Source organism: Somniosus microcephalus, chromosome 22, assembly GCF_052327205.1.
Source record: "Somniosus microcephalus isolate GS21.2 chromosome 22, FLI_Smic_1.0, whole genome shotgun sequence".
Taxonomy (NCBI): domain Eukaryota; kingdom Metazoa; phylum Chordata; class Chondrichthyes; order Squaliformes; family Somniosidae; genus Somniosus; species Somniosus microcephalus.
In genome coordinates this window covers 44,708,449-44,720,456 of record NC_141008.1, presented here as the reverse complement: position 1 = coordinate 44,720,456, position 12,008 = coordinate 44,708,449, and the positions used below count along the sequence as shown (strand labels likewise).

The 12,008-nt window shown below is 46.6% G+C and overlaps 2 protein-coding genes across 7 annotated transcripts in view; one reads left to right on the top strand and one right to left on the bottom strand.

The window, feature by feature from the left end:
* The window catches only part of adora2b (adenosine A2b receptor), a 36,490-nt gene that overhangs the window by 16,873 nt on the left and 7,609 nt on the right, over positions 1-12,008 (top strand). The gene's annotated exons all lie outside the window — the stretch shown is intronic.
* The window catches only part of zswim7 (zinc finger, SWIM-type containing 7), a 58,081-nt gene continuing 53,403 nt past the window's right edge, over positions 7,331-12,008 (bottom strand). For 5 of the 6 annotated variants that reach the window (XM_085964569.1, XM_085964566.1, XM_085964564.1 and 2 more), the window contains exon 6: positions 7,331-11,855. In XM_085964569.1, the coding sequence (XP_085820695.1) occupies positions 11,586-11,855 (270 nt within the window). In that variant the 3' untranslated portion in view covers positions 7,331-11,585. The remainder of the gene's footprint in view (positions 11,856-12,008) is intronic. The other variant, XM_085964572.1, reaches the window with a different exon arrangement.

Genomic DNA, 12,008 nt, shown 5'->3' with positions numbered 1-12,008 from the left:
CTCAATCTTTTAAACTCCAGTGAGTATAAGCCCAATCGACACAATCTCTCCTCATACGTCATTCCTGCCATCCCAGGTATCAGCCTGGTGAATCTTCGCTGCACTCCTTCCATGGCAAGAACGTCCTTCCTCAGGTAAGGCGACCAAAACTGCACACAATACTCAAGGTGTGGTCTCACCAAGGCCCTGTACAACTGCAGCAAGACATCCTTGTTCTTGTACTCGAACCCTCTTGCTACGAAGGCCAACACACCATTTGCCTTCTTAACCGCCTGCTGCACCTGCATGCTTACCTTCAGCGACTGGTGCACAAGAACACCCAGGTCTCTTTGCACTTCCCCTTCTCCCAATCTATTGCCATTCAAATAATAATCTGCCTTCCTGTTTTTGCCACCAAAGTGGATAACCTCACATTTATCCACATTATAGTGCATTTGCCATGTTTCTGCCCAATCACCCAACCTGTCCAAATCGTACTGGAGTTTCACGACATCCTCCTCACAGCATACCCTCCCCCCCAGCTTTGTGTCGTCTGCAAATTTGGAGATATTACATCCAATTCCCTCGTCCAGATCATTAATATATATTGTGAACAGCTGGGGTCCTAGGACCGATCCTTGCGGTACCCCACTAGTCACTGCCTGCTACTCGGAAAATGACCCGTTTATTCCGACTCTTTGCTTTCTGTCTGCCAACCAGTTCTCCATCCAAGTCAATACCTTGCCCCCAATCCCATGTGCCTTAATTTTGCACGCTAATCTCTTATGCGGGACCTTATCGAAAGCCTTCTGAAAGTCCAAATACACCACATCCACTGGTTCTCCCTTATCTATTTTACCAGTTACATCCTCAAAAAATTCCAGTAGATTAGTCAAGCATGATTTAGCTTTTGTAAATCCATGTTGACTTTGTCCGATCCAGTCACTGCTTTCCAAGTGCTCTGCTATTACATCTTTTATAATAGACTCTAGCATTTTCCCCACTACCGATGTCAAGCTTACCGGTCTATAATTCCCTGCCTTTTCTCTACCACCTTTTTTGAATAGTGGGGTAACATTAGCTACCCGCCAATCCATGGGTACCGTTCCAGAGTCTATCGAGTTCTGGAAGATGACCAGCAATGCATCTACTATTTCTAGGGCCACTTTCTTAAGTACCCTGGGATGTAGATTATCAGGCCCTGGGGATTTATTGGCCTTCAGTCCCATCAATTTTCCTAACATCATTTCTCTACAAATACTGATTTCTTTCAGTTCCACCCTTTCATCAGACCCTATGTTCCCTGGCATCTCTGGGAGGTTATTTGTGTCCTCCTTTGTGAAGACAGAACCAAAATATGTATTTAGTTGGTCTGCCATTTCTTTGTTCCCCATTATAAATTCCCCTGATTCTGACTGCAAGGGACCTACGCTTGACTTCACCAATCTTTTTCTCTTCACATATCTATAAAAGCTTTTACAGTCAGTTTTTATGTTCCCTGCAAGCTTACTCTCATATTCTACTTTCCCTTTCTTAATTAATCCCTTTGTCCTCCTTTGTTGAATCCTAAACTGCTCCCAATCCTCAGGATTATTGCTTTTTCTGGCCAATTTATATGCCCTCTCCTTGGACCTTATGCTATCCCTAATTTCCCTTGTTAGCCATGGTTGGGTCACCTTGTTTGTTTTATTTTTATGCCAAACTGGGATGAACAAATTCTGTAGTTCATCCATTCGGTCTTTGAATGTTTGCCATTGCCTATCCACTGTCAACCCTTTGAGTGCCATTCCCCAATCAATCCTACCCAACTCGCTCCTCAGACCATCGTAGTTTCCTTTATTTAAATTGAGGACCCTTGTCTCTGAGTCAACTACTTCATTCTCCATCTTAATGAAGAATTCGATCATATTATGATCGCTCCGACCCAAGGGGCCTCGTACAACAAGATTGCTAATTAATCCTTTCTCGTTACATAATACCCAGTCTAAGATGGCCTGATCTCTGGTTGGTTCCTCAACATATTGGTCCAGGAAACCATCCTGTAAACACTCCAGGAATTCCTCCTCCACAGTATTGTTACTAATTTGGTTGGCCCAATCTATATGTAGATTAAAGTCACCCATGATGACTGCTGTGCCCTTATTGCACGCTTCTTTAATTTCCCTTTTAATGCCATCCCCAACCTCCGTCTTACTGTTTGGAGGTCTATATACCACTCCCACTAATGTTTTTTTCCCCTTAGTATTTCTCAATTCTACCCATACAGATTCCACATCATCAGAGCTAATATCCTTCATTACAATTGTATTAATCCCTTCTTTAACCAGTAATGCTACCCCACCTCCCGATACTGGGATACAGAACCCCCAATACTGGGGTACAGACACCCGATACTGGGATACAGAACCCCCGATACTGGGGTACAGAGCCCCGATACTGGGATACAGAGCCCCGATACTGGGATACAGAACCCCCGATACTGGGATACAGAACCCCCGATACTGGGATACAGAACCCCCGATACTGGGATACAGAACCCCCGATACTGGGGTAGAGAGCCCCGATACTGGGGTACAGAGCCCCGATACTGGGATACAGAGCCCCGATACTGGGGTACAGAACCCCCGATACTGGGGTACAGAACCCCCGATACTGGGATACAGAACCCCCGATACTGGGGTACAGAGCCCCGATACTGGGGTACAGAGCCCCGATACTGGGGTAGAGAGCCCCGATACTGGGATACAGAGCCCCGATACTGGGATACAGAACCCCCGATACTGGGATACAGAACCCCCGATACTGGGATACAGAACCCCCGATACTGGGATACAGAACCCCCGATACTGGGATACAGAACCCCCGATACTGGGATACAGAACCCCCGATACTGGGATACAGAACCCCCGATACTGGGATACAGAACCCCCGATACTGGGGTACAGAGCCCCGATACTGGGGTAGAGAGCCCCGATACTGGGGTAGAGAGCCCCGATACTGGGGTACAGAGCCCCGATACTGGGATACAGAGCCCCGATACTGGGGTACAGAACCCCCGATACTGGGGTACAGAACCCCCGATACTGGGATACAGAATCCCCGATACTGGGGTACAGAGCCCCGATACTGGGGTAGAGAGCCCCGATACTGGGATACAGAACCCCCAATACTGGGGTACAGAGCCCCGATACTGGGGTACAGAGCCCCAATACTGGGATACAGAACCCCCGATACTGGGGTACAGAGCCTCGATACTGGGGTACAGAGCCCCGATACTGGGGTACAGAGACCCGACACTGGGGTACAGAGACCCGATACTTGGGTACAGACCCCCTGATACTGGGATACAGAACCCCCGATACTCATTCTCAGAATGTGGGCGTCGTTGACAAGGCCAGCATTTATTGCCCATCCCTAAATGTCCTTGAGAAGGTGGTGGTGAGCCGCCGCCTTGAACCGCTGCAGCCCGTGTGGTGAAGGTGCTCCCATGATGCTGTTAGGGAGGGAGTTCCAGGATTTTGACCCAGCGACAATGAAGGAATGGCCAATATATTTCCAAGTCAGGATGGTATGTGACTTGGAGGGGAACTTGGAGGTGGTGGTGTTCCCGTGCGCCTGCTGCCCTTGTCCTTCTAGGTAGTAGAGGCCACGGGTTTGGGAGGTGCTGTCGAAAAATTCTGTTGGTTACTGTAGGCTGAGCGAGGAGCCCCTGTGCAGGATCGATGAGCTCTGGTTCACTAGAAGCGTCAATGTTTATTGTGAGAATAAGATGCATTGCAACTCATTCCAATGGAAATCAGTCTTTGAAAGAAGATCCTGCCAGGAAGCAGAATTTAGACACTGTCTCATCCCTGAGGTCTGATCAGGAATTCGGTGCAGTAGTTGAAAGAGGATTAAGTGGAAAGGACTGTGGTTTTATGTCACCAGGAATTCAGCTAAATAGCTGCTCCGATCTGAGACAATAACTTGATGGGAATGGTGAATGTGGTGATTGTCAGTGAGTGGAAATCTACTGATGGTCTCACTGAATGATGGTTAGAATTCTTGAGCTACTCTGGGGCGATTATATATTGGGGCAAATCCTGATATCCTTCTGAGATGAGAGCTCTGGGAAGCACTAGTGGCAGGGCAGCTCAGTCCCATGGAATGCACCTCCTGTGCCATGTGGGAGCTCCAGGATGCTTCCCGTGTCCTGGACAACCACATGTGCAGGAAGTGTCATCAGCAGGAGGAGCTTGAGCTCCCGGTTTCGGAGTTTGAACAGCAGTTGGCGTCACTGCGGTGCATCCGTGAGGCTGAGAGCTTCGTGGATAGCACGTTTCAGGAGGTGGTCACCCTGCAGATAAAGAGCGTGCAGGCAGAGGGAATGGGTGACCACCAGTCAGAAGAGGAGGACCAGGCAGGTAATGCAGGAGACCCAAGTGCATCGCGCTCGCCAACCAGTATGAATACTGGTGAGGTCAGTAGTTCCTCTGGGGAGTATAGCTAGAGCCAAGTCCACGGCACCACGGTTGGCTCAGCTGTACAGGGGATGGGGGGTAGGAAGAAGAGTGGGAAAGCAATAGTGGTAGGGGATTTGATAGGTAGGGGAGCAGAAAGGCGTTTCTGTGGCCGCAGATATGACTCCAGGATGGTATGTTTCCTCCCTGATGCCAGGGTCAAGGATGTCACCGAGCGGCTGCAGAACATTCTGAGGCAGGAGGGTGAACAGCCAGAGGACATGGTCCATATCGGTACCAATGACATAGGTAGAAAGAGGAATGAGGTCCTTCAGGCAGATTTCAGGGAGCTAGGAAAGAGATTAAAAAGCAGGACCTCGAAGGTAGTAATCTCCGGATTACTCCCGGTGCCATGCGCTAGTGAGTATAGAAGTAGGAGGATAGTGCAGATTAATGCATTTTTGGAAAATGGTGCAGGAGGGAGGGCTTTAGATTCCTGGGGTATTGGGACTGGTTCTGGGGGAGGTGGGACCTGTACAGGCCGGATGGTTTGCACCTCAACAGGGCTGGAACCAATATCCTCACAGGGAGGTTTGCTAGTGCAGTTGGGAAGGATTTAAACTAATTTGGCAGGGGAATGGGCACCAGGATGTAACATTAGAAAGGAGAAATAAAGTGCTCAAAGGATTGGGAGAGGCAGAGAGCACTAAAGTAAGAAATAGTAAGGTATTGGGAGGGTCAAACTAAGAGAAAACACAGGATGGTCTAAGATAGGTTTACAGTGTATGTATGTGAACGCACGAAGCGTAGTAAACAAGGTAAGTGAGCTGCAGGCACAAATAGCCACATGGGAATATGATGTCGTGGCAATAACTGAGACCTGGCTCAGAAAAGGGCATGATTGAGTATTAAATATTCCTGGATATAAAGTGTTCAGGAAAGATAGGGAAGGAAAGATCGGAGGTGGTGTGGCAGTATTGGTCAAGGAGAATGTTACAGTGCTGGAGAGGGAGGATGTCCTGGAGGGGTCAAGGACAGAATCTATGTGGCTAGAGTGAAGAAATAATAGAGGTGCCATTACACTACTAGGTGTATTCTATAGACCACCAAATAGTGGGAAAGATATGGAGGAGCAAATTTGCAGAGAAATTACAGAGAGGTGCAAGAACTATAGAGTAGTAATAATGGGGGACTTCAACTATCCTAATATAGATGGGGATCATAATAGTGTAAAGGGCAGAGAAGGGGAAGGATTTCTGAAGTGTGTTCAGGAGAACTTTCTTGATCAGTATGTTTCTGGCCCGACGAGGGAGGAGGCATTGCTGGATCTGGTTCTGGGGAATGAGGTGGGTCAAGTGGAGCAAGTGTCAGTAGGTGAACATTTAGGGAACAGTGATCATAATATCATAAGGTTTAGATTAGCTATGGAAAAGGACAGGGAGCAAACTAGCATAAAAATGTTTAACTGGGGGAAGGCCAATTTCAGTGGAATGAGAACGGATCTGGCCTGGGTAAACTGGAATCGAAGATTGGCAGGCAAAACTGTAATGGAACAATGGGCTGCCTTTAAAGAGAAAATAGTTCAGGTACAGTTGAGGTACATTCCCACTAGAGTGAAAGGCAGAGCAACTAAAGTCAGGGCTCCCTGGATGACGAAAGAGATAGAGAGTATGATGAAGCAGAAAAAGAGCCCATATGACAGATGCCAGGCTGCAAATACATCTGAGAATCAGGCTATATATAGAAAGGTCAGAGGAGAAGTGGAAAAGAAAATAAGAGGGGCAAAGAGAGGGTATGAGAATAGAATGGCAGCCAACATAAAAGGTAACCCAAAAGTCTTCTATAGGCATATAAATAGTAAAAGGGTAGTAAGAGGAGGGGAAGGGCCAATTAGGGACCAAAAAGGAGACTATGCACGGAGGCAGAGGGTATGGCTGAGGTACTAAACGAGCACTTTGCATCTGTCTTCACCAAGGAAGAGGATGCTGCCAAAGACATAGTAAAGGAGGAGACAGTGGAGATACTTGATAGGATAAAAATGGATAAAGAGAAGGTATTAGAAAGGCTGGCAGTACTTAAAATAGATAAATGACCAGGAGCAGATGGGATGCATCCTAGGATGCTGAAAGAATTGAGGGAGGAGATTGCAGAGGTATACCCCCAGGTTTCTCTGTTCATGCACCAGCTCCAGGATTGTACCCTTTACTTTATATTGCCTCTCCTCATTCTTCCTACCAAAATGTATCACTTCGCACTTTTCTGCGTTAAATTTGATCTGCCATGTGTCCGCCCATTCCACCAGCCTGTCTATGTCCTCTTGAAGTCTATCACTCTCCTCCTCACTGTTCACTATACTTCCAAGTTTTGTGTCATCTGCACATTTTGAAATTGTGCCCTGTACACCCACATCCAAGCCATTAATATATATCAAGAAAAGCAGTGGTCCTAGAGCCGACCCCTGGGGAACACCACTGTATACCTTCCTCCAGTCCAAAAAACAACCGTTCACCACTACTCTCTGTTTCCTGTCACTTAGCCAATTTCATATCCATGCTGCCACTGACCCTTTTATTCCATGGGCTTCAACTTTGCTGGCAAGCCTATTATATGGCACTTTATCAAACGCCTTTTGGAAATTCATGTACACCACGCCAACCGCATTGCCCTCATCAACCTTCTCTGTTACCTCATCAAAAAACTCGATCAAGTTAGTTAAACATGATTTGCTTTTAATAAATCCATGCTGGCTTTCCTTAATTAATTCATACTTGTCCAAGTGATTGTTAATTTTGTCCTGGATTATTGTTTCTAAAAGCTTCCCCACTACCGAGGTTAAACTGACTGGCCTGTAGTTGCTGGGTTTATCCTTACACCCTTTTTTGAACAATGGTGTAACATTTGTAATTTCATAATCATAATCATAATCAACTTTATTGTCATCGTTAGTGCAGTACAACGAAATGTAGGCTTGCAGCTCCCGAGAGTGTACATTTAGATTAAGACATTTAAACATTCAACATACATTTGGCTTGTAATACATTAACATAAACATAACCATATTAAAGTGCATTGGCAGATGTGCAGGCTTTAGAGTTTATTTGTGGAGTTCAGTAGGATGACAGCCCTGGGAAAGAAGCTGTTCCTAAATCTGGTCGTACGGGTGCGAATGCATCTGTAGCGTCTCCCAGATGGCAGGAGGGCGAACAGACTGTGGCTGGGGTGGGTAGGGTCTTTGATGATGGTCCATGACCTCCGTAAACAGCGTTTCTGGTATATGTGCTCTATGGTCGGTAGCCGGGTGCCGGTAATGCGTTGGGCAGTTTTGACTACCCGCTGCAGGGCTTTCCGGTCATAGTAGCTACAGCTGCCATACCATACTGTGATACAGTTCGTCAGGATGCTCTCTATTGTGCAGCGGTAAAAGTTAGAGAGGATCAGGGGTGACAGGTTACATCCCTTCAGCCTCCTTAGGAAATATAGGCGCTGCTGGGCCTTCTTCACCAGAGAGGAGGTATTGAGGGACCAGGAGAGGTCTTCTGTGATGTGGACTCCGAGGAACTTAAAGCTGTCCACCCTTTCCACCACAGGCCCATTGATGTGGATGGGGGTGTGACTTCCGCCTTTAGACTTCCTGAAGTCCACAATGATTTCTTTGGTTTTCTTGATGTTAAGGGCCAGGTTGTTATCGGCGCACCACTTCACGAGATGCTGGACCTCCTCCCTGTAGGCTGACTCATCGTTGTTGGTGATCTGGCCTACTACCGTGGTATCATCCGCAAACTTGATGATGGTGTTGGAACCATGAACAGCCACACAGTCGTGGGTGAAGAGGGAGTAGAGGAGGGGGCTCAGCACACATCCTTGTGGGGCCCCCGTGTTCAGGGTCAGGGGGGGGGGGGGTGGGGGGAGGTGTGGTTACCTAATTTGACAGACTGGGGTCTGTTTGTTAGGAAGTCCAGGGTCCAGTTGCAGAGGGAAGTGTTCAGGCCAAGAGTGTGGAGTTTGGAGGCCAGCTTGTTGGGGACGATAGTGTTGAATGCTGAGCTGTAGTCTATGAACAGCATTCTGATGTAGGTCTCTTTACCATCTAAGTGATTCAGTCCTCTGGCACCAGCCCCGTATCTAAGGAGGATTGGACAATTATGGCCAGTGCATCCCATCCGGTCCTAGTGACTTAACTACTTTAAGTACAGCCAGCCTTTCTAGTACCTCCTCTTTATCAATTTTTATCCCATCCAGAATCTCAATGACCACCTCCTTCACTATGTCTATGGCAGCATCTTCTTTCTTGCTGAAGACAGATGCAAGTACTCATTCAGTACCTCAGCCATACCCTCTGCCTCCATGCGTAGGTGTCCATTTTGGTCCCTAATCAGCCCCAACCTTCCACTTACTACCCGTTTACTATTTATAAACCTATAGAAGACTTTTGGATTACCTTTTTATGTTAGCTGCCAGTCTATTCTCATACTATCTCTTTGCCCCTCATTTCATTTTTCACTTCCCCTCTGAACTTTCTATATTGAGCCTGGTTCTCACTTGTATTCTCAACCTGACATCTGTCATACACCCCTTTTTCTGCTTCATCTTACTCTCTCTCTTTCGTCATCCAGGGAGCTCTGACTTTGGTTGCCCTACCTTTCCCCCTTGTGGGAATGTACCTTGACTGTACCCGAACCATCTCCTCTAAATGCAACCCATTGTGCAATTACAGTTTTGCCTGACAATCTTTAATTCCAGTTTACCCGGGCCAGATCTGTTCTCATCCCACTGAAATTGGCCTTCGGGCATTTGGCCCTCTTTGGGCTTTTGGCCAAAAGCCCATCATGAAATCAGAACAAGTCACAGGTTTTACCTGGAGCTGGAGTATAAACACCAGCACAGACTGGTTGGGCCGAATGGCCTGTTTTTGTGCTGTATATTCGATGGGAAGTGGTCGAGCCCTGCAGGTGATTACAGTCCCAGGTCTGTGCTCAATGAGCTGATTATAGCCAGGCCAGCGGCGAGTCAGGGCCCCTGATTGTGATCACTGTCCAGTAATGCCCCGTGTGGGGGTGGATGGGGACAGGATCGGACGAAGAGTGAAATAGTGAGCGGCTCCTGTTCCCTGTGATCTGCACCCGAGCAAGATTAACACAATCAGGAGAGCGGGATCATCAAATATACTGATTGTAAAAAAAAGATCTTGGCTGAGTGCCAATACAGATCATCAAAAACCGCTGTGGCAGCAAACTCACAGACTGCACTAAAAACTAGTCAGGAACAGATTCTGAAAGTTAATCTTGGTAATTCAGAGAAGGATGTTGAGAATTGGAACGATGTCGGTGAGTAATCTGCGCTCAGTGCTGTACAATAAAGGCTTTCTTTCCACATAGCAGTCACTTAACTCGCGATTAAACAATTTCAAGCATTTCAGGGGAAAAGCCCTGGTTTGGATTTCTTCCTGTTTTATAAAAATATAGTTCACAGCTTTTCCTGTTTGCAAAGACTAGAGATTTCCTAGTTCCTGATGTCACAAAACCGTCTTTTAAATTCAGCCGATCTCCTGCTAACCTGTGAAGCGCAATAAATTAGGGAAGTTTGAGGGCGAGTCAGTACAAGTTCAGATAATTACAACCAGTTGATGCACTACTCGCTCTTTCCCATTCATGGACTAGTCCACTGCAATTTACCGCACTTTTGGGTTAAATTCACGCGATGCGATATTAATACTGAACGGATGAATACTATTTCAACAAAAGTATCAGCCATTTATTTTAAGCGCTAACAAGTTCTTTCCAATATCGCACAAAGCGATTTTAACTCACTTATCTTCTACCGACTCATGTAAACCTCAAAAAGAGATTCTTGGGTGTATTCACCGCCCCCAACTCATCTCCCTGCCCCACAGAAAACTCACTTTTCCACTGGCGCACCACCTGCCCAGCTTAGTGACAACCCTCTCTAGCACCAATTCTGTTTGTGTCGGCTTACTAGAAATTTTCCTGTGCCAATAATCCTACTGGATCCTGTACAGGTAGCTATCTAACTCGTGCTGTACCTGCCCTGGGAGTGTTTGATGGGACAGTGTAGAGGGAGCTTTACTCTGTATCTAACCCGTGCTGTACCTGCCCTGGGAATGTTTGATGGGACAATGTAGAGGGAGCTTTACTCTGTATCTAACCGGTGCTGTTCCTGCCCTGGGTGAGTTTGATGGGACAGTGTAGAGGGAGCTTTACTCTGTATCTAACCCGTGCTGTACCTGCCCTGGGAGTGTTTGATGGGACAGTGTAGAGGGAGCTTTACTCTGTATCTAACCCGTGCTGTTCCTGCCCTGGGAGAGTTTGATGGGACAGTGTAAAGGGAGCTTTACTCTGTATCTAACCCGTGCTGTACCTGCCCTGGGAGTGTTTGATGGGACAGTGTAGAGGGAGCTTTACTCTGTATCTAACCCATGTTGCACCTCCCCTGAGAGTTCATCAAATTCATCAATTAGTGATTGAAGCAGAAACTATTTCCCTGAATTTCCTTGGGTTATCTGTCACTCCACGCCAGAACTTTACTGGGAATGTGCTGACAATCTTATTAACACACGTCAGGCAAAGTCGCACAGCACGGCGCCAAAATGTCAGAGAAAATTCAGGGCCCACGTCAACATTTAAGGTTAGATAGGTGAAGGAAAGGGGAACATGGATATGGGAACAGAGCACACACATGGGATCAGGACACTGCTCATGTGGAACATAAACTCCAACACGGACCAGTTGGGCTGTTTCCGTATTGTCATTTTGATGTAATTCTATGTAAAATCGTGGAAGTGGATTAGAAATTGTCTGAAGGATAGAAACCAATGGGTACCTGTTAGAGGAGTTATGTTGGGCAGGGAAAACACTGAGTGGGGTGGCCCAGAATTCAATTTTGGGACCACTACAGTTTCTACTTTACATCAACAACTTGAACTCAGAAACTCAATACAAATTAGTCAAATGACACCAAATAGTTGGGCAGCAGAATCGAAGGAAGCAGCTTAGAAATTATAGCATGAGTTGGACAAAATATGTGTGGGAGCAGAACAATGAGAGATGAAACTTAATGCTGCACAGGGAGGAAACATGGTTGAGCCACAAACAGCATGACTGGTGCTAAATATCTCCGGGCAAAGTTGAAACAGACTGAGGAATCTTAGACTCAATGTTCAACCTGTTCAAACAATGCAGAATAGCAACAACGCCAAGAGCATTGAACTATGTAGCAAGCAGCAGAATGTGAGTAAGAGGAAGTCATGATCAAACTGTACAGAGCACAGACTGCACCTTGAGTAATGTGTCCAGAAACAAGGGAGACATTCAAGCCCCAGAGGCAATGGAGAGAAGACCCACAAGGCTGGTGCCTAGTGTTGGTGTGTGACACGAGGAAAGGCTGCAGAAACTTGGGCTTTTCAACCTGGAATGGCAGCACCTGAGGGGTGAACATTAGAAAATATTATAGAAATTATTATAATGATAGTAAATTAAGTTGTGATAGTAGGACAGGTATGTGCAAACTAGTAAAAGATAAACTGAAGACTGATATTGGTGAATTATTCTTTGTACAAAGAGTGGGATGGACTTC